This window comes from Triplophysa dalaica, chromosome 14 (assembly GCF_015846415.1).
Source record: "Triplophysa dalaica isolate WHDGS20190420 chromosome 14, ASM1584641v1, whole genome shotgun sequence".
Lineage (NCBI taxonomy): Eukaryota > Metazoa > Chordata > Actinopteri > Cypriniformes > Nemacheilidae > Triplophysa > Triplophysa dalaica.
The window spans coordinates 6,779,058-6,801,442 of record NC_079555.1 but is presented as its reverse complement, the minus strand read 5'-3'; the positions used below and the strand labels follow the sequence as shown (position 1 = coordinate 6,801,442).

The 22,385-nt window shown below is 39.7% G+C and overlaps 2 protein-coding genes across 3 annotated transcripts; both read left to right on the top strand.

Annotated features, from left to right (window-relative positions):
- The first annotated feature begins 94 nt into the window (after window positions 1-94).
- Window positions 95-13,206, top strand: tango6 (transport and golgi organization 6 homolog (Drosophila)). Of its 2 annotated transcripts, none has more exons than XM_056766874.1 (18): window positions 95-208; window positions 355-1,004; window positions 1,341-1,457; window positions 1,534-1,690; window positions 2,104-2,210; window positions 2,385-2,547; window positions 2,635-2,702; window positions 2,806-2,918; window positions 3,008-3,184; window positions 3,280-3,406; window positions 3,543-3,740; window positions 4,132-4,269; window positions 4,471-5,091; window positions 5,837-5,894; window positions 7,272-7,430; window positions 8,907-9,058; window positions 10,293-10,406; window positions 11,878-13,206. In XM_056766874.1, exons 1-18 carry the CDS (start codon window positions 142-144, stop codon window positions 12,052-12,054), a joined length of 3,363 nt encoding a protein of 1,120 aa, XP_056622852.1. In that variant the 5' UTR covers window positions 95-141; the 3' UTR covers window positions 12,055-13,206. The 2 variants fall into 2 exon arrangements, with proteins under 2 accessions (XP_056622852.1, XP_056622851.1); XM_056766873.1 differs by having other exon boundaries at window positions 2,101-2,210; window positions 11,878-13,205.
- Window positions 13,207-16,395: 3,189 nt separating this feature from the next.
- has3 (hyaluronan synthase 3) lies at window positions 16,396-22,258 on the top strand. The gene is made up of 4 exons (XM_056766203.1): window positions 16,396-16,506; window positions 18,141-18,770; window positions 19,312-19,413; window positions 19,549-22,258. The coding sequence occupies exons 1-4, from the start codon at window positions 16,498-16,500 to the stop codon at window positions 20,476-20,478; spliced, it is 1,671 nt and encodes a 556-aa protein (XP_056622181.1). The 5' UTR covers window positions 16,396-16,497; the 3' UTR covers window positions 20,479-22,258.
- Window positions 22,259-22,385: the final 127 nt, after the last annotated feature.

Sequence of the window (22,385 nt, the reverse complement as noted above, 5' to 3'; positions counted from 1 at the left end):
AGAGACCTTTTAATATGTTTTACGCTTCAGCTTCGCACGAGTCAATACGTCAGACCTTTATTTTGAAAATGCGTCTCTCCTCGTAGTCATGACGTTTAACGATCGCGCTAACTGTGTTGCTACACATGTTAGCGGGGGGAAATGTCTATGGGAAAAATGACCACAGCATTATTAAAGTCCCTTGGTATTTTAACCAAACCCATACGAGGTAAGAGATATATTATATGTAGAACTGTTGGTCAATAACACATTCAAATAATTATATTAAACGCAGAAGAACTTTCCAACTTTTGTTAAAACACGCCTGTATAATCTAACGGTAGTTGTCTACACTTACGACGCACCTCTTTCTAGACGCTCACACGATCAATGGCCAAAGCACGCAAACGACGCTATTATCAGCTCTTCAGAGGAACCTGTCAGAGCTTCATGAGCACCTGTCAGCGGATGGAGAGCCAGAAGAAGCCCGTCAACTGCTGGAGGACGTCAGGAGGGAGATCACATGGGTGTACAACGATACTGTTGACGTAACTTGGAGTTTTGTCCAGGAGCTTCTTCTCCTACTGCTTTGCCTGGCACGTCACCTCACCCTTCTCCTAGATGCCTTTCAGCAAAGTCCTGCAGTAACAACTCCTGGCACACCTGAGGCCGCCCCACCTCTGCCTCCAGATGTGCTCAGTGTGGTTCAGCAGAAAACACTGGCCTCTGTGCTGCAGTTCGTGGTCACTCTGGGGCTCTGCCCGTATTTGGCACCCGGTGTTGGGGTGCCACTGGGGCTGAGGTCGGCATTTGGGGTCGCAGTGGAGGATGCAGTGAGTCGTGACGTGGCCCCTGCAGGGGAACGTCGTTTATATATAACAACTAATGTTTTGCTAGAGGTGTCTACCCTGTCATCTTTAGCAACTCCTGTTTTTACACGCCACCTGGGTGACATCATGGCAGCTCTGTGTCAGTTAGCGTATAGACCACATCGTCCAGAAGGAGATGGAACAAAGAGCAACAAGGTTTACTTAACTTTATGAATCAAATAATATACTAATAATACGAAAGCAAAATGACCTTGTATGTTTAGGATTTCCACAGTCGTGGGCAGAATATTAAATATGTGATTCCGGTCCTACGACAGTCATGGAATAGAATTGAATATATATTTTTTCTAATTTATTACATTTTTTTAATTACACTCTTTATGTGACTGATTACTTTAAATGATATTTTCCTGAGAAAAGTCATATACATTTATAATGATCAAAAAGTCAACATTTTTATCAACATTTCTGCTCTCATACTGGCCAAAACTATTTTATTGAGTCAGTATCATCCGGTCTGGTCTGTAACAGGGACTGACTGTGGAGGAGCGCAAATCCTGCAGAGAAGCACTTCACAATCTTTTAGGAAAAGTGTACCAGCCAATTGTCATCAAGGAACTGCTGGTTCTCCAAGGAGGGCCGAAACAGGTTTGTTTTATTATTTAAAATGTTATGTAATATCCCTGAATGTGAATCAGTGGTATACTTTAACTGTGTGCTGTAGGCATCTTCTGGTTCCAGAAGTGGAAGTGCTGGAGGTAAAGCTCTGACCCAGGCACCCGCGTGGCTTAGACGCCTTTGTGGGCAGCTGCTTTCTGACAGGTTAATGCAACCTTATGGGGTCCAAGCAGTGGTGAGGGCGATCCTGGAGGGGCACGGAGGTAAGAAGGAAAAAAACTTGGGAAAGTGTACAGAACTGTTCATAGAAACATCTATTGATGTAAGAGGACTTCATTTTTGGGAAAGTAATACAATGAAACGTAAGAGCCAGTGAAACAAAAGTCATGTGATGTTTGGCTAAATGAGTTTAAAACAGAAGAAAGAAATGTTAGTGAGTGGGAACATAACTTGCATATTCCAAAAAAAAAACAGTGCCTTTAGGGCCTCTTGTTGCATAATCATTTTATTTTTAAAGGTGGTGGAAAAATGTGTATTTTCATTCTATGCGTCACCCAGCGAGACACATCATGTATAATTCCATTGGGTTTATGTTCCAAGCATATGTCGTTCAATTAATGTTTAGCTTGTGCTTTTCCAAATCATTTAACCTGCGTTTTAAACCTCTGACCAGTAGGTGGAGACTCTGATTGGAAGAAATGTGACGCTGTGGCTAAGATTCTTGCAGCCTGTCCTCAGCAGTCTCTCTCTGCTGAGAGTTACTACAGTCAAGTGTGTCCACAGGTGAAAAAGCCAATATTTCCGTCATTACACAGAAAAGTGAAGCTATTGAGATGAATTATATATAAATAATTAAAAATTAAATAACAGCAAGAGTCAAAGCTGTTTAAAAAAGACTTAAAAACCTATAAGGAAAGTCCAAAATTTAATCTAACAATAGGATGTCACTTGATTTAGGTTCTAGAGCTTCTGCATTTCAAAGACAAGCTGACTGCACAGCAGTTCCAGAGAGTTGCCACCAGAACGGCACTCACCATGGTTCAAGATCGACCTGAGTTTGCGCATCGATTCCTCCTCGGACCTCTTTTCGCCCCCCTTCATTGCTGTGCAGATGAAAAAGGTTATTGTAAATGTGTGTTTTTTAGACCGCTTTCTAATGTGTTTTTGAGAATTCATTTTAATGTTGTTTAAATGAACTGTGTTGCAGGAAATTACCAATCCCAGGATGCAGTGGAGGAGTGGGAACTGACATGCTGTATTGAGGATCTATACAAAGTAAAATAAAATATTTTAATCCGTTAGCCCATATTATCAATTCTATGTAACTTTGTGACGTGCTCCTATAGTCATTTCCATAATTGCACTAAATTTCTCTCAGATCTGTGTGGTTGGCAACAGTCCATCTGAAGTGCTAATGAAAGCCCTGCGGGATGTCATCCCAACCTTATTCAGCCTCTTTTGCTTCACAAAACACAACGTGTCTCATTTACGGTAAGCATGCATTTGGAATATTGTTTCGAATTGTTTTGAAGTCTGTATAAGAAATATTTGGAAAAGACTCAAAGGGTTGTTCCTTACAGCACACCTTGTCAGGAGATCCTGATGTGGTGCCTGTCTCACTCAGAGCCCTCTGAAGCTCTTTCACTGCTGAAGCTCCTGTGTGGACTGATGGGAGATGTGGGCGGAGTCAGACATGGCTTTCAGTTCTTACCTGGAAGTGAAGGAGGGGCCAGACTTGGTGTTATAGAGTCGATTAGGTAACTGAACAGGAAACGTGATGATATAATAAAATGCGTTGCTTTGAAACGCATGTAAAATGGTAGAATCACTCTTGTTCGTTTTGTTCGGGCAGCGATGAAGACGATGCTCTCTACGAGAAGGTCTCAGGCGAGCAGTGGAAAGTTCAGTGTCTGGTGCAGCTGTTAGGAGAGATGAAGGAAGGTGACCTGCCTGGAGAGTTTTTCTTATTATTGTTGGAGGTATGGACGTCTTCTGCCAAAATGTCAGGATTTGACAGTAGAGTATTGTTTACAAACAAGGGTTGCATTTTTGGTTCCTTCATACACGTGTCTTTTCAAACCTGTATGAATTCTCTGATGGGTATCTCTCTTGCAGAATTTAACAGCTGTGGCTGCTGAGCAGGAGGAGGGGTTTGAACAGGAAATTGACACCTCATCCATGACCCTGCTGGAGCTGGAGCAGCACCTGCTGGAGCGTGCGAGTGGACACGGGCAGAGACTGGCTCTGCTCCAGACAATAGCCATCATGTGTGAAGGTCTTCCACACACGCTTCTGCTCCGCAAACCCACTCAGGTGTGTTACAGAAGAATAGAAAACCATGCACAGAATGTTATTTTTTTATGTTATTTAATTATACCATTTACTCTTACTGGGTGAAGTGTTTGTATACAATTGAATACAATAGGGTGCTATTCAAGCACACTCTATGAACTCATTTACTTCAGACATTTTTGCAGATCACTTGTCTTTTCTGCCCTGATTCTGTTGGGGATTCAATAAGAAAAATAAAGGACATCTAAAAATATCTCCTGAGCAGATTTGTTCCATTTTTCCAGCAACAAAGTCTCTCTGACTGTTACTCAGGACACGTATATAATCCTTCCACGGCTGATATTGTAGCATATGTTGTTAAAGCTAAACATAATGTTATTTACAAAATGTCTCTCTGTCCATCTATCTACAGGTGGTTGGGTTTATAGTGTCCATGCTGCAGAGGGCATGTGTTGGTCTGGAGGAGTGTGGTGCTGACAGTCCAGTAGAGAGTCAGACTCTCAGTATGGGAATAGGTCTTGTGGCCACTCTACTGTCTGGAGCAGATGAGGTAGTGTACTATTGTAAACATTTTTGTTTCTAAAGTAAACAACGTTCGATCATTTTTTGTAAAGTGTTTCCAATATCATCTGCCACAGTTTAGTTTAGTTTAAGATTCCATGTAGTGCAAACATACTTGGAAATAAATCTCTTCTCTAATTCTGATAAAAACTGAATGTATAAAACATTCTGCGTGTGTGTTTTCTCATAGTTTAACTCCAACGATTACTCATCAATGGCTGCATTGCTGCCACCTCTGGAGCAGATATCCCAAAAGCACCCTGAACCCGTCATCCAGGAACTGGCCTCTGATCTGAGAGCCACCATCGCTACACATGGTGCTTACCACTCAGAATCGGTTCCCAGAGCATCCAACCAAAGCAGACCTGCTCAAACAGCTGGTCACAGTCTCAACACCCACCCAACCAAAACATCATCTCCCAAACAGCAGACTAACCCAACAAGTATCAAGAACCCGACTGTACAGGGGCAGCTAACGTCCACTCATTCACACAACTCTAAAGACAGTCCAAGCATTTCAGTTAGTCGGGTTCACACACCACCAATGTCCCATCCCAACCGAGCAACAGTTCCTGCCGAAGCCCCTAAAGTCTCAACCCACACTACTGAACTAAAGTCTGAACATACAGTCAAACAGACAGGTGTAAGGATTTCTGATGGCTTTGTCCAACCCAGTAAGGTGTTTTCGGCATGCCTTCTGGAGGCCTGTGACCCGGATGTGCCCACCAGAGCCGTAGCTCTGCGCTCATTAACCCGTTTCTGTAAAGATGGAGATAAAGCGGCATTTCAAAACAAAGACAAACTACTGACGGTAAGTCTGGGGTATATACAATATTTTTATGCAGATGTGTTTGTGTTATATAGGCCGATCAGTGTTTATTCATTTAGAAATAAAATGCAGCTTATGCTGCATACTTTATATATAAGCATAATAATGAAATTAATAAACAAAACACTTATAAAATAAACATCTTCCGATATACTGTATATGTAGTCTAGTGATTCTTAGTGTTTGTCATCCTCCTGTGGGTCTTCTTTGAGGGTCCAGACCATGTTTAATAAATGAGCGGGAGGTTTGGTGTGTAAAATCTCTTGCTTGAGGGCAAATGACGCTCTCATGGGATCTAGTTACGATGAGGGTCTTTCTCCAGTGTCTCATCTAATATTCTCTGTGATAAGAGCATCCTCTGTGTCCAACACTTCATGAATACAACTAATTCACACATAGACACAGAAAGCCATGCTAGCACTCACATAACATTCAGGTACACACTTTTTCTTCAGGGAGCTAAATTGAGTGCTTTTCTCCTTCATTTACATACAGTTCTGTTTCTGTTGTGTTAATTCTACACGCTCCTTTGTTCATAGAAATGAGCACATTAAAATCTTTTTGTACTGCAGGCCTCAAACATGTTTTCATTTGCATTACTGTAAATGTGCTGAGCGCAGAACAAATGAAACCTTTAAAACTGTCAGGAGTAATTAGGCTAAGGAATGAATTAACTGTGCCCTGATTCTTTGCTAAGCATTCGGTCATTCATTTCAATGTGTTTCAGCTCTTTCTGGAGAACTTGGAACATGAAGACTCTTTTGTCTATCTGTCTGCTATTCAAGGTAAGATATGGGAGGGGATTGATGTCATGGTAATTCGGTCATTAGTGAAATTTCAATAGCTTGTTTTTAATTGGTAAAATGACTTTATTTCGGATGGAGATATGGAAGCGCAGATGCTAGCGTGACATTTTGGTACGTGTTCAGCTCCTGATGGAAACGTTGTGTGGTCTTAATAAAATGTTATAGTTTAAGTGAGTTGAATTTTAGTTATGAAAATATAGTATTTTTGTCTATTAATATGATAATAATGATAATAGTAATAGCAGGACTTTAATATTTTTTATATTAAAATATACAGCTGCATAAAAAAATAAAGAGACCATTCAAAATTTTATTTAATCAGAATTTCTAGATGTTTTGTGGCCATGTCTGTTAAATAATAAAAAATAAGGAGTGACATAAATGATCCAACAGTAATGTGAAAGACTGGCAAAACAACATGCATGAAAACTGTATGAAAAATCTAAATTGTCTTATAAAAAAAAGATTTAGAAGTACATGTTCAAATATTGTTGTATTGAATGTTAACACAGAATTTGAGATCTGAAAAAACACAGTTCATCTTTAATGTACTTTTAACATGTTTCTCGGTTTTCTGCAAAGAAATAAAAATAGAAGGAATATTTTTATTTAAAACTTGGTAGAAGTATGGTTAGTTGTTCACAGAATTAACCAAAATTATAATTTTACCTAAATGCATACCTATAAAAAGTAAATTCGGAAAAAAACGTTAATTTTTTTACAAATTTGCAGCCGTATGTTATTATCATATTATAAAATTTAATACTACGGCTAATAATATGTTGTTGTTATTTATTATATAATATAATAATTTAATATATAATAAAGTGTGTGTGCCCGGCGATGGGTTGGCACTCCATCCAGGGTGTATCCTGCCTTGATGCCCGATGACTCCTGAGATAGGCGCAGGCTCCCCGTGACCCGAGGTAGTTCGGATAAGCGGTAGAAAATGGAATGGAATTGAATATATAATAATTCATAACATTTCATTATAAATTACCTGGAAACACATTACCTGTTTTAGATTTTCTTTATATCGATGACCAGTTATTTTGTGTGTGTGCGTGCATGTATGTTCTGCATAAATTAGTAGATCAATTTCAGGCTTCTTTAGGAATACCCATTAGATTTAGAAGAGTGCTGGTTCTGGTCCTCTAGATAGATTTTTGGTCGATTAGCTAATTATGCTCGCCCAAGTGAGAAATCTCACTTCATGTCCATATATGGTCACACAGGACTATATCTGGACTTACTTATTCAGGCCTTTTGAGATAAAGCTTAGTTTACATCTCAGTCCAGTCTTAAATGCTTTGGTCTTTATTCAGACTGCTTCTTTTATCTCTTCTCTGTATGCAGGGTTGGCAGTGCTGGCTGAGTCTTTCCCCGAGCAGATTCTGCAGAAATTGCTGGGAGAGTATCATACCGGGGCGAGTGAAGGTTCCCCCAAGAGGGAACATTCTCTAGAGACACGCCTCAAAGTGGGCGAGGTTTTAATGAGAGCCAGCAGGGCGATGGGTAAGTGGCACTATACAGCATTTGATCTGTTTCTTCTGTGTTGTTTTTTTAGTCTGTGCTTGTTTTGTGAATAGCAAAGTGCGGTATCCCAGCACAAATGTGTGTTTCTTTATTGAGATCAGAGGCGTGTCGTCTTGGATCGGCTCCTCGAGACTGACAGACCGAGCTCTCAAAAAGCCAAACAGCTGCCACGATCGACTGAAAGCTCACAATGAATCTCACAGCTCACAGTGTCACTTTTACACACAGCAGGGGGCATCGCACACTTCACCCGCACACATGAGCTCAGATTATTATCCAATGACCCACTGATTTCTGTCCTTGATGTTATAAGCATATTTAAGGTCAACGTTCAACCACAGTGTGCTGCTTAATGGTCACGTCCAGTCATAATTAAATCAATCCTTACTCTGGATAAATGCGGTCGTGGTTTCTAATTTAACTTGTGCCTTAATAAGGGGATTGAACAGATGGCCACAGTTAACAAGAAGCCCTGGATGAAAGAAATGGATGTAACACTTTTTCTTGGCCCTTTCTCTTCCCCTTAGATTGATCCACAAAAGCTGTTAAGCCTGTTTGATATGTATAGACGAATGGCCATTTAAACAAGTAGACATTTGTGTCTCAATAGGTCCTGGCGCTTCGGTTCTGGAAGGTTTTTACCCAGTTTGAGTGATTTGTTGAGCTGGGCATTCTCTGGTCTGGCCAGTAACATCAGTTGTGGGAGAGCGGCCCACTGGACCCACCTGCTGGTTTCTAGTTCCTTGATACTGGACTTAATAATGAACTGATTTTAAGAGTAAATCTGATTTGTACTTTCCTGGTAATGTTTTTACTGGCCTCTTCACGAATTTTATTTTTAGAAACATATTTTCACATGTATCACAAAGAATGTGTTTGAATTGAATTCAAGACTTTGTCTTGAAAGAATATTTAATAAGCTTGTAATTTCCATCTTGGATATGCCCATAATGTAACTTCGCTTTTACATTTTTGTTTGCCGAATTTAACCCATCTAACTTATGCTTTAACAATTCATTTGCTTTTAGGCAGAAGTCAATGTCTGGCCGACAGCCCTCTTACACTGACATTTAGTTTATTTTTCTCTCGTTTCATTCTTCTTCATTTCTCATAAATATACTACTTACTGTTACACAAATACCTGTTAGCTTGATAAGGAGTTTTATGGTCATGGCTCTTTTTGGGCTATTCTCTCATGAGCTAAGAAATCCCTGTTTAGTGACTGCACTCATGCTGTAGGAACGTGCTTTAGATTTTCTCAGACTTTCACACCAAGATGGAGAGATTGAAAGAGGAGTGACAACTTTGGCTGTGTGTTTGTGTGTGTTCTGGCTCGGCGCTGTGTAGTTAATGCATTTTATCTAGAATCATATCTTTATTACAGTATGTTCTAACTTGCATGTTATTACTAGTATGTTATTAGTTGTTTCTAACTTTGGCACCCATTTGTTTCAGGTGACTTGGCTCCGCACTACGGCCGTCCTCTGATTGGTGTGTTCCTAAGCGGCACACGAGATGAGGACAGCAGCGTGCGTGCCAGCAGCCTCTCCAACCTGGGAGAACTGTGCCAACGGCTCGACTTTTCCCTCGGACCGCTGGCACAAGAGGTAGCAAATCTTAAACGATTAAAAGCCAAATCAAGCAGTCATATGTTAAATCTGTTGTTTTGTATGCATGGCCTAGACTGTAATTAGTCAATTTTAAGCCACTGGTCTGAAGTCATTGTTCTCTGTGCTCAGCACATCTGTGTGTGTGCATGTGCACATCTCACACTACTTAATCTTCTCCTGTGCTGAGATAACAGTTATCTGCTAGTGCATATGGGCCGTATACAGTAGGGATAAACCAAAACCTCTAGCTTCAGTTTCAGTGATTTGTTTGCTAGGATCAGTCAATACCTTGGCATTAACACGTTGAAGTGCATCTTGAGTCACAATTCAAAATAGCAAGCGACGGCATCATTGTTATATTTGCATAGGCACACTTAAAGGGATAGTTCTCCCAAAAAGGAAAATTATGTCATCATTTACTCACCTTCTTGTCATTTCAAATCTCTATGGCTTTCTTACTTCTGCTGAACACAAAAGAAGATATTTTGAAGAATGTCGATAACCGAACAGCGTAGTCATCGCTGTTCGGTCACCACAATTTTTCTAAATATCTTCTTTTGTGTTCTGCTCAAGAAAGAAACTCACACATGTTTGATGTGACAAGAGGGTTAGTAAGTGATGACAGAATCTTCATTTTTCATATTTTTTTTGGATTGCTTTGATATCCATTCCAACTTGTAACTGGTTATGAATTTAAGCCACAGTTGTTCATTAATGTTCCCCTCTGAACACTTAACAATACATGTTCTCAGCATCACGACTACAGCAAAGCAGGTCATCCAAATGAAACTAAAGCCTAAAATCTAGATGAATATCTTTACTAATATTGTATATTACAGAAAAACATATATTTTTGAACTATGTGCCAACATGTGAAATTTGCGACCGCACGCACGGTTTGTTTTTCAGTGGTTGTGCATGTATGTGCTGGAAGAGAGAATCTACTGTACAGGGCTGAGTTGCAGCACTGGTCCCTCATAAGTCTTAATGAATAAGCATCTCTGTCACGGTGACTAAGAAGACTGCTTATTCATGAAACATCCTGCCTGCAACAGGGTTCTCTCAACCAGTTCATCAGCAGCCTGTGTACATGTGTAACATCAATCGACCCTTAGCATCGACATTAGAGATCGACTTGCGCAGCATTGCAGATCCCTGTGGTCAACGCAGTGCCTTGAGAGAAAAAATGGTCTTTTGTTTTTGACCAGTGTTTGTGTGCTTTCTCCTGCAGCTGAGCACGTGTCTCACGGCGCTGATAAAGACGGATAGAGAGGCAGAGGTTCGACGGGCTGCGGTCCACGTCATTACTCTGGTACTAAGAGGACTTAGTGATAAAACCACACAGGCGAGTATTTATAGACGTGTGATCAAATTACTATTTTGTTTTAGACATAGGGACCATTGTTAAACCAGTAATACTTTGAATGCCAAGTATTATTTTCATTAGAAATATAAAGTGTTTAAAAATCTGTATGTAGCTCTTTTAAATGTATAAATATGTCATCAGACAGTTTTTCAAGAATCTTCTGAAATAACAAAAGACACTTTTTGAGATTGAAGGACGTGTGTTTTATGTCTGAGGTTAACAGAGTAGGTTGTTAGGTCTTCAGCATCTGGACTGAGGAGGGGCAGCTGTTATTTTCTGCTCTCTTATTTAGAGGTCACCTGTGTGAGAGAACAAACGTACTGTCTAATCATCACCATCTCCAGACGCTCAAGTTCCCACGGCCCTCACTACACTCCCAACAATTACTATTATAACACCCACAATCTTTCTCTATCTGATGCTCCTTTAAGTCTATTGCCGCATGTACAATTTCATTTAAGTAAACTTCAACTTTGTGATATTGCTGTTATAAAGGATCCCATTTTCTCCGTTAATCCCTCTTGTGGGGGGGAAGAAACAGTATTCAGCAATCTCACTTATGCAAGTGTATCACAAGCCGTAACTATATCAACCAATTGGCCAGTTGGACTCAACAACCATATTTAACAGATGTTTGTCTGGACTGTCGTAAGGACAAAATATTTCATACCACAGAATGAATGTTCTTCATCCTAATTATAAAATTGACCTTCTTTGATGTGGTTGTCTTGGGTTAAATGAATAGTTCATCAGGGGAAAAACATGACATTTGACATGTCATGTTTTACTAAATCCATTTGACTTTAGGGGCCATCAGCCTCAGTCGGCATTCACTCTTTAGACTTTTCCCAGCATTTGGATTGTTTTCATTCGTTCACATAAATTGACACATAAAGTCCATGACCCCACCGCTGCTGCAAACGGTCTTTTACACGTTTGATGCCCTCATGTATAACACTATAGTGACCACCCTAGTTAATACCCTGACCCTTTAAATATTTGTACTTGCATTGTAGACCAAGTATTGGCGAGCCAGGCAGTCAATGTTGTGTAGACCTTGGCATTTAGCCGGGTGAGGAGTTACCCATCGGGTAATGACATCTGTAAACTGGGTCTCTAGGTTTCCCAGGATGCACATTGGTCCTTCTGGTATGAGAAATGCTAGTTACTTGGGACAGCTGTTACAGTGAGTAATGAGATAGCTTGTCCAGGTAAACCATAAGTCACCAGTTCATTGTGTGTGAAGATATAAAACCAGAACAGCTGACTACTCACAAAAACTCTCATGACCTCTTCTGCGTCTCACCGATGTGAGGGAATCGGTCCCTCTCAAGAGACATAATGTATTCATTATTTATTATATAGCTCTTTGTCTTCTGTACTATTGTACTTTTAAACATCTGCTTACTAAGCACTTCCTTTTTGTTGTTTGATTGTCTTATATTCTCAGGTACTTGCCGATGTTTTACTGGAACTGTATCGTGCTCTGAAATGGGTGGTCCGGTCAGACCCGGATGAAGTGGCCAAGCTTCACGCTCAGCTTGCTCTGGAGGAGCTGGATGATGTCATGAGGAGGTTCATCTTCCCTCAGCAGAAACTCGAGAAAAAGATTGTGGTTCTTCCTTGAAAGCTCTCCAGTAGATACATGTTTTACAGACAGAAGATTCGCTCTCAAGATGTCTCAAGACTTGCCATAGATTCTTTACCTGTTGTGAATGAATCTTTTTTTAGTTTATTCTTTCATAAAATCTTTGTTCGTGTTTCTTGTCCGAGAGGTGATAAAGTAGCTTTGTGTTTTTGTTATCGGCCGCAGTGAGAAAAAAGCTTGATATATGTCTCTGTAAACGGCCTTTTCCACTCGGCGATAAAATGTCTCTTTGCTTTTTATCCAGTGTTTGTGGTACATATAAAGACGACTGGGTCGTGACATCATTTTAAGACACGACAAGGTGATTTGTCATTCTCTTCAAACTCCCACCCAAAATCACTGTTACCCATATACCTCTGTTCTACTCTTAGCAACAATGTAAGAAAAATGAGTATTTTACTAGGGAAGGTATAAAATGCTAAATTGCGTGTCTGGTGAATGTAATGAAATATAGCAATCTTATTTTTCCAAAATAAAAATGGTCGTGTATATTTACAATGTACTTTTATTAGAACCCTGATGTCTTCTCCAGTTTAGTTTTGCCACTGTTATAGATGTTTTAAAGACATCGTAAGCACATGTCTGGATATCTAGGGTGTGTTCCTGTCTGCTCTAGTCAAAAATAACTAATACTGCTAAACTTGAATTAAATAAAAGAACAAGAGGATTTGAATTCTCTGAAAGTAAGATAAACTAATATTAAGAGCAAAATGTGAAAGAAATTGCCAAACATTTGGCTGTTTCTGGCTGCACCTGCTTCTCTGCAAATGTTCGTGATGGATCCTTTTGTTTTGTATTCATAATTCAGAAAAACTTGAAGCATTAAATCTGCAACAATTTACAATAAGGTTGCGTTTGTCAATATGACTTAATGGATTAGTTAAAAGGAACTAACAACAAACAAAACATCCAAAGCATTTTTTAATCTTAAACTCCTTTTAAAAAGTGTTGCCATAATGCCATAATAAAACCTAAAACACCATTTTTTTACTTTTAACAACGTGCCGTTTCACAAAAAGTTATTTGAAGTGAAAATCAAAAAGCTAGAACAGATAAATAAATCGAATTAAATATTAAAAAACGAAGTTTTGTTAAGTATTGTTCTTTGGGGAACCAAAAACGGTTCTATGACATTGTTTTGAAGAACCTAGAAGCCTATTTTCTTTATTTCAATATCAAACGTTGTAAAGGCCAACTTTGGTAAATGCTCTGTAAACAAATATAATAAATTGTTTTGGCATTAACTATTTTAAATTAATAAATGCTAAAACTATTAAAAAAAATCATGTTAGCTAATGCATTTATCTGTGTTACGTGTGTACATTATTTTGACAGATGAGTATAGCTGTCCAGTGAGATAAACTTTGGCGGTGTTTCTCTACTGTAAACTGTGGACTGTTGATGTGTCTTTGATAATTGCTTCTCTGGTTAGACGCCAAGGTCGATCTCACAGTGAGGGGTAACTTTGCGTCACTGAAGCCAGGCCAATGGAACTAGTGGAGACTTTCACCTTCCTTTCCCCCACAACCCCATTATAACCCTTCCACTATTGCCATAAAAAGCCATTACACTGATTACTCTGCCATGCAGCAGCAGATGTAAGCACGTTTAACCTGGCTGTTCATCTACGTGGTCCGTATTGATCATAGCAAAGCATGCTGCAGTTTGAATCTTTCCCTCCTCTCTGTTTGATTTTCTCAGTCACTTTTGGACCTGCGAGATGCCAGCAGGAGGGAGGGGCGATTGATAAATAAATAACCCAATAAAGCTCGCATTGAGAGAGTGTGTGTAACCGAGGAAAGAGGGTGCCTGCTCCAACAGTCCCGAGTCTTGTTTGGGGCTCGCTGCAATGCAGAGCTGGGGACAGAGGCAGGGCCGTAGACACAAAAAGGACCTTGAAGGAAAGACAGAGGTGCAGGAGGAGTGTGAGGGTGCACTGCAGAAGGATGTAGAGAGAGGCAGACACTGCAGCACAGCAAAGAGATGAGGCCCACCGGCAGACCCCAAACCTCCTCGCAGCGGGCACAGGTGAGAACTTAATTCACAGCTGAGGCTGAGATGCCCCGGGACTGTTGAGAGAGATAGGAGGGGGGAGACAAAAATAGGAGAGGGAGGAGAATCTAAGGAAGAGGAGGAGGGATATGGTGCTGTATTTTGGGAGAAGGGAGCGCGTGAATTAAGTGTGGTTGGAATAAAGATGTAGTGTGAGCAGGAGGCTGAACAAGGAAGCTGCTGTGCTCCGCTGTAGTGGAGAGGAGCGGGGACGCCTGGCAGACACACACACACCGACCCAGCAAGGCTTATTCCACCGGAGGAGAGAGAACTTAACATCACAGTTGTGGGGTTGGGAAGGTAAGAGACATTTATTTTTCATTTAACTGTTATCTTGTGGTGGACAGTAAATGGATGAAATATGTAGTGTGTGACATGCCCATTGTGTGTGTGTGTGTGTGTGTGTGCACAAAACTAAGACAGACTTGAGTTTAGATCGGGTGGGTGTGGGTTCATACAGTACAAACAGGCTTCTGTAAGCTTGTTAAAAAAACACCGCTGCTTTAAATGTCTAATAATAGAAAGTGGTACAGTAGTTCTATTTTAGCCAAATAAATTGGGATTTGTTTCTTGAATTTTTTACTTTTAGATTGTAAATTTGAAGGTTTGTGAAATAGTGTTTGTGTGTGTTTAGGAATACAGTTTAAGTGGTCGAGGGCCCTCTATTTCCTAACACCTTTGTTCGTGCCTTAAGGCTCTGTGACTAATATCAGACAGCATAAACTAAAACAGAAAAGCTTCAGAATTTGGTCTGAAGGCGTGTTGCTTAGCCAAGGAAAATGATGGCTGTTTAGCTTTTCATATCATTGTGACTTTCATCAAACAAGGGTCTTGTTTTACATTTTGTCAATCATTTAAAAATATTTAAAAACAGATCAATAATTTTATGTTAAATTTTCAATAATCACAAAAGGAGTGGAGTCTGTTTAGAGGACAAAAGATATGGTGAATATTTTTTGCTAATTTGCAAATACACAATGTGTTCAATGTTGAGATCTGGTGTTTTTCTGAGAAGTTAGTGTTTCTTCAAGAGGATTAACCTAACATTTATAAACATATTTAAAAAATATATATATATAATTTTTTTATATAAAACACAAGTGATATATAATTTTTGCAGAGATTTGCTCTGTAAGTGCCCCCTAGTGGCAGTGACTGAACTTTGCTATCCCCCCAAACACTAAACTGTTTGATTTATAGTATTGCTTCTCAGTTTGGTTTTGTTACAAGACCGAGATTTTACACTAGATCTAGTGGCACAATAATGTGCAATTATAAGACATAAGTACAAAAAATACAATACATTTGTTAGCCCTTTCACAAATTAGAGGTCACTAAAGCTATTCACAAAGCTAATTCTTGCTTATGCATAGCTATATATGTAAAAAAGTTTAAATCTTGTTTTTGTGGATTGAGAGCAATGAAACACAGAAAATCTAATCCTCACTAAGGTTGTCATAATTTAAGCATAAAATGATGAATGTATATGTTAATACAAGTTAATACTTAATACTGTAGTTTGTGTTTCTAAATGTGTTTTGTGTTGAAGAGGGGTTTAACAAAAATTTGCTGTTGTCTAAGAAATGTCAATAGTCTCTACCGCACTCATAATTAAATGTATTTGTTAACTACATACATTAGGAAACGGAACTGAGTTACAGTTGCATTATATCATGACTGTAGATCATGTCGGTGTGGTTAAGAGACTCATATTGGTCATTTTGAGAATAGTGAGCATTAGTGGACTTTTAGATTATACATTTTTCTGAAAAAGAGCCTTATTTTCTGACTGAAGAAAGAACGTCTAAAAATGGTTGGGTTTTAAGAGTCTTAATCTCCCCATACTCACACTTTATGTTTTGCCTTCCAGCCATTCATCTGACTTGCACTCACCTGGTGCTCTCTCTCAACAGTCCTGGTGGTTTCCAGCCCCCCTTCATTCCTCTTCCACCCCCTTTGTCATACATCTCACATCCGAAGTTGTCATTCTATCGGTTCCTCACCTGAAAACAAAGCCAGCTCTCTCAATGCATCATTAGCCCCCCCATGGCATGCACCTGTGATCTCATACTTCTGGATCCTGCGTGCTGCTGTTTCATCTGCAACCACCTGCCTCACCTGCCATATTCATTCCTGTAGCATCAGTCACAGGAGAAGCAGATCTGAGAATGTCTCTCTCCATCTTCTCTGTGAATCATAGTCAGTTTGGATTCTGAATTATGCTGGTAACACATATGGGCGGAGTTACAAACAACAGATGATCATCTCCCATCATTCGTAATTGCATTAATTCAGCAGCCGTTTGATACAGTATTTAAGGATTCAGGATCTGAAATATGAGATATTGATCTCTTCTCTGGACATCTCATCATGAAGACAGTGAGTAAATATTGACCTCTGACCTCTTTTGGAAACCCTGTCTATTGTTAAATTGTGCACTAATAGGAATGTGGAGATACCAACAGTTTAAATAAGGTTAAAGTAAGAAAAATATCATAAAATAAGTTATTGAGATGTCATGCTCTGTTTTGCAATTTGTGATCAAAGGTGATGGTGTTTATATATTTGTGTAATTTTATTCTATGGACACTGTTTAATCTTTCGTCACACGTGTGCTAGTTTGTTTGGGGGACTGAGTGATGGTTGACATTCTTTTAAGTTTGATATGGGGCCCATCTTCACCTCGTCCCTTTAAGCTCAGTCTCCAGATGAAGAATCCCTCTAATTAGGGTCAAACATGTCACTCAATATCTGCCTCCTGTCTCAATCCCTTGGGGTCTATATTCTGTTTGTATTTACTATTTACATCACGATGAAATGTACAGTGTAGGTCCATGGAAAGAAGATTAATCTCTTACAAGAAAATTAAAGCACTGAATTGTAGCACCTATGTGTGTAGTACAAGAAATGTATGCATTTTGTTTGTTTAAAAACTAAATGCTACTTTCAAAAGTGTAATTTGTTTTGTGGAATAAACTGATGTAAGAGCTGTAAATAACTCTGGGAATGCACACAGTCAGTTAACAGTCAATTAGTGTGGCGGAACAATCAACAACCACTTCAGTGGAAGTCAGCTATATATTTCTGCCACTCTATCCCATTGCAGCACAGTTATGATTCGAGGGCATCGAGTGAAGCGGCTCTTTCTTCCATGATAGGTGGAGCTGGAGCCAGCGTCATGAATGAAAGGGGGGATTGTTCCACAGGCTGACCGCCACTTATTCCCTGCCAAGCTTTGACTAGCATTATAGTTTAATATTTACAAGATCTCTGTTTTTCCCAGTAGCTTGTGATTCATTCTTTTCAACTCATTTTGTAATATATTATTTAAATTTGCCTGGTTCAAAACTTGTACAGGACTCTTTCTTCTGTAGAAAATTAAAGAAAATATTTAGAGAAATGTCTTGGTAGTTTTGTGTTCGTACAATGTATATCAAAAGGCCAATGTAGTTTGGTTACCAACGTTCTTCAAAATATCTCCTTTGGTATTCTGCAGAAGAAAGAAAGTCATACAGGTTTGACATTACATGAGGGTGAATAAATAAATAAAGATTTTTCAATCTCTCTAAGTGACAGCAATTGAATTAAAAGTTTCATTATTATTATAAAAAGCAAATTGTGTTGTTTTGTACCTCCATTAATGTACTGTTGCTTTGAATTATTTAAAAAACTTTGTCTCCCTATAGAATTTAGTGAGCATCATTATTGAGAATATACGGTAATGAGAAAAACAACTCAACACCTGAACACACATTGGAATAAACGATTATGATAATGATAATAACAGTCATTTGAAGTGCCTTGTTGTTAAAACTTAAAACTAAAAAAGATATTATATTCATTTTCAGCTTTATGTCTTCATGAGATTTTTTCAAATATGAAAAATTTAAATATTTAATATACTGTATGTATGTGGCAGACCATTTTCTCCGACGTGACTTATCCAAGTGTATTTGAGGTAAAACTTTGATTTGAAATATTTTCTATATTCCTTTTCCTATTTCTTTCTTCAGATGCCCTCTTGCTTTGGCACTGCTGTGCGCATCTTCATCACCACCCTGTTCGCTGCGGTTGTGCTCTTTGCCATCCTGCTTGCATACGTGACAGGTTACCAATTCATCCACACCGAGCAGCACCACCTCTCTTTTGGTCTGTATGGTGCGTTTCTATCCCTCCACCTCCTCCTGCAGAGCCTCTTCGCCTTCCTGGAGCACCGGCAAATGAGGGGGCCGTCCAGACCCCAGCACCTGCATCGCACCGTGGCCCTCTGCATCGCAGCTTATCAAGAGGATCCAGACTACTTGCACAAGTGTCTGCGGAGCATACGCCGCATTTCCTTCCCTGGACTTAAAGTAGTGTTGGTGGTGGATGGGAATCGGCATGAAGATGCTTACATGATGGACATCTTCCAGGAGGTGATGGGGGGAGCCGAGCACACGGGGTGCGTGGTGTGGAAGGGGAATTACCACAACGACGGTGATGGGGGAGAAGGAAGGGGTTCGCTGCACTCAGAGGAGGCTGCACGGGTGGCCAGGGTGGTGCGGAGCTGCATGTACTCCTGCGTTATGCAGGAATGGGGCGGCAAGAGGGAGGTGATGTATACTGCCTTCAAAGCATTGGGAAATACTGTGGATTACATTCAGGTGAGACAACATTTAATATATATTTATCCCTGCCTGAAAACTAAAATTAAGTTAAGTTTAGTCCAATAAATTTTGTGAGCGCACTTAAAGAAAACCTTTAAAAATGTAAAATCCAACGCCATGTTTTTACTACAATGTACTCAAACATTACAGTTTTCCCCTCAATGTCACTGTAATCTAAATCTTTTCAGCAGGTCAAAGGTCGGTCATGTTACCTTCCTGTCACCTGTCGTTTTAAGCACACCTGTGCGCTGTCAGCAGTCCTTCATTGTTTCTGCTCAGCATTTGATTGAGAAAAAATGACCTTGAAACATCTGTGTGCCATCATCTTTGGTGCAGTTGTTCTTTGTCAATTGGAGATCGACCTCAACATTAATAGATTATAGATAAAAAATGAAAAACAACTGAGAAACTAAAAAAGACAGAAATGTGGCCGAGAAGTAGTAACCAAAAGAGAAAAGATGTCAATTGCCTAAAGTCAGACATCACTTTTTGTCACTGCTGTATATTTTATTAAAACAGTTAATTATTATGTGGGCAGGTGTGTGATTCCGACACTGTACTTGATCCAGCGTGCACCATTGAGATGCTCAAGGTTCTAGAGCAGGATCCAGAAGTGGGTGGAGTGGGAGGAGATGTTCAAGTGAGATATTTTCATTTGTTTTAACTATCAATAAAGACAATTATATTCAACTTTTGAAACACAGCAAATTCATCTGGTAAATAACCTGCTATTATAATGTATGGCCACCCATAGTTCTACCTTTATCTGTTTCAGATCCTAAACAAGTATGATTCTTGGATTTCCTTCCTGAGCAGCGTCCGTTACTGGATGGCCTTCAATGTGGAGCGGGCCTGCCAGTCTTACTTTGGATGTGTTCAGTGCATTAGCGGCCCGCTTGGAATGTACCGCAACTCTCTCCTCCAGCAGTTCTTGGAGCCCTGGTATCACCAGACCTTCTTAGGAAGCAAGTGCAGCTTTGGTGATGATCGCCACCTCACCAACCGCGTCCTCAGCTTTGGCTACAAAACCAAGTACACGGCACGTTCCCAGTGCCAGACTGAGACCCCCACACAATACCTGCGCTGGCTCAACCAGCAAACCCGCTGGAGCAAGTCTTACTTTCGAGAGTGGCTCTACAACGCCCTTTGGTTCCACAAGCACAGTCTCTGGATGACTTATGAGTCTGTTGTGACCGGGTTCTTCCCGTTTTTCCTGGTGGCTACGGTGATCCATCTGTTTTACCGCGGTCGCCTGTGGAACATCCTTCTGTTCTTGTTGACGGTTCAGCTGGTGGGTATGGTGAAGGCCACCTACGCGTGCTTCCTGCGAGGCAACCTGGTCATGATCTTCATGTCGCTGTATTCTCTGCTCTACATGTCAAGTCTGCTGCCTGCTAAGATCTTTGCTCTCTTGACTATTAACAAAGCAGGCTGGGGTACATCAGGCAGAAAGAAGATAGTGGTGAATTTGATCGGAGCCGTGCCTGTGACTGTGTGGGCGGCCATTTTGCTGGGGGGTGTGGTTTATACCATTTACTGCGAGGTGCAGGAGCCCTTCAGTGAGACAGAGAAGGCTCTTCTCATCGCTGGCACTACACTCTATGCCTGTTACTGGCTCATACTCCTGGTGCTCTACTTGGCCATTGTGGCCAAACGCTGTAATAAAAGAGAGGAACAGTATCACCTATCATATTCTGAAGCCTAGCGTGGCCAACTTTAATGGTGCTGCAGATCAAGCTATCCGGGTTCATTTGAAATGAACCCGTCTTTACATGGTGCTGTATTATGAATCATGTGAGTCCCGGGAGTTCGCTGGTTTGAAGCGGTACGGCTACTTGAATAGTTTCAACCAGTGGCCATATTCTGCATTTGAAAGAGCCGTAATTTACATTAGGTGAAAGCAGAAATGGTGCATTTCGTGATTATAAAGCACACATCGGAGGGCTAGTCAAGAACGCATAAGGTTTAGCCAATAGTGATCAAGTGATGAGAGAAGTTAGTGTAGGGACATGTAGCCAATATGACCATATTCAGTTAAAGGGGTCATGCTGGTACTCTGAATTATGCAGAAAGTGAACTGAAAGTCTGTCAACATTTGTTCACTCTTCGAAAGCTGTATACAACTATTTCTTCTGTGGAACACCAAAGAAGATATTTTGAGAAATGTCTCAGGCGTTTTGTTTCCATACAATAGTTATTGGGGTCCAATGTTGTTTGGTTACATTCATCAAAATCTATTTTGTGTTATGCAATGAAACAAGGTCATACATGTTTGGACTTACACCAGCGTGAATCAATGATAAAATATTTCTGGTTGAACCATAAGGTTAGTTAACTATGTAAGACTAGTTGTATTTGCAAAAAGCCAGTCAATATTTTACGTCCTTCACCTGAAAATCCAGCATGAATCATAACATCACTGTTTGATATTTTTGTGGTGCTGATGAGTTGACAGGACATTTAAACTACATTTAATTTATTTACATATTTATGATATACCACAAAACTCTACTACACTCTTTAAAATGTTAACAGATGTATCAAGACACTCAGTTCCCATAAATAGTATAGTTCACATAAAGTTTTCCCATAAATTTGTTCTTAGGATGTTTTCTCAGGTTGCTTTCAATACTAGCCTGATGTTACGAAATTTGACATTACGACCCTTTCATTCAAATATTTAAACATATAAGTATATTATTCCCAGTAGTTACGGCAATAAATTGTTTGCTAGCTAGAATAAAAATAGGAATCACATGTACTGAACTAATTTATGTTATGGTAGGTGGTTAAACACACAAACAATTTAGTTAACCTTGCATCATCTATTTCGACATGCAGTAAAGAAAAACTGGTGGATTTTTCCACCTTCAGTTCTCTAAATGCCACAGTTTGCAACTTTATTGCTCACTTGCCCTCAAAAACGCAAACTTGGGAGTGCAGAATTGTAAACACTGAGGCTGGTGTGTGTTTGGGGATGAATACGTTTAGTGTGGAGTGTCTTTTTTTACATGTGTAATTCCCACAGAGTTTCTTTAAAGTGACACGAAAGAGCGTATATGAGTGTAGAACTACAGTATAAAAAAAGTTCAATCAAACTTAAAATCTCACTGTTCACATTCGTGTTTTATGCAATTACTTTGCAGACTGGGTGCCAAATTTTACAACTAATATGCTCCTCAGGAACACACTTCAGAAACGTTCAAAAATGAGATTTGGATGAATTAGGTTTGAGCAATTACAGCAAAGATAACAACGGATTTGCACCGTCACCTGTCAGACACACAAAGAGCTGTACAAAACCAACGGACTGTTTAGGCATACATTTGTGGGTGGTGAATCTAAATTTTTTGTAAATATAAGGTTTATTTGGTCAGTCACTCAAATATATCATACAGTAGCATATATTTTTGTAATGTAAAATTGTAAGATATTTGAAACATATCAGTGTTATCTACATTTCATAGGGTAGCCTCCTTTTTTTTCTGAAACACTGTATTTTTATGTACCCAAGTTATCATGATACTGTACAATTAGGGAGTTATAAATGATTTATATTCCAGTATGGTACATCCCACAGAGGAAGTGGCAGCTTACATACACAGAATAAAA

Coding starts and splice junctions, on each gene's coding strand:
- tango6 (XM_056766873.1), top strand. CDS start 142: ATGTCTATGGGAAAAATGACCACAGCATTATTAAAGTCCCTTGGTATT. Junction 3,185..3,279: donor GGTGTTATAGAGTCGATTAG/GTAACTGAACAG, acceptor TTGTTCGGGCAG/CGATGAAGACGATGCTCTCT. Junction 3,741..4,131: donor TGCTCCGCAAACCCACTCAG/GTGTGTTACAGA, acceptor ATCTATCTACAG/GTGGTTGGGTTTATAGTGTC.
- has3 (XM_056766203.1), top strand. Junction 18,771..19,311: donor ATACTGTGGATTACATTCAG/GTGAGACAACAT, acceptor TTATGTGGGCAG/GTGTGTGATTCCGACACTGT. Junction 19,414..19,548: donor GAGTGGGAGGAGATGTTCAA/GTGAGATATTTT, acceptor TATCTGTTTCAG/ATCCTAAACAAGTATGATTC.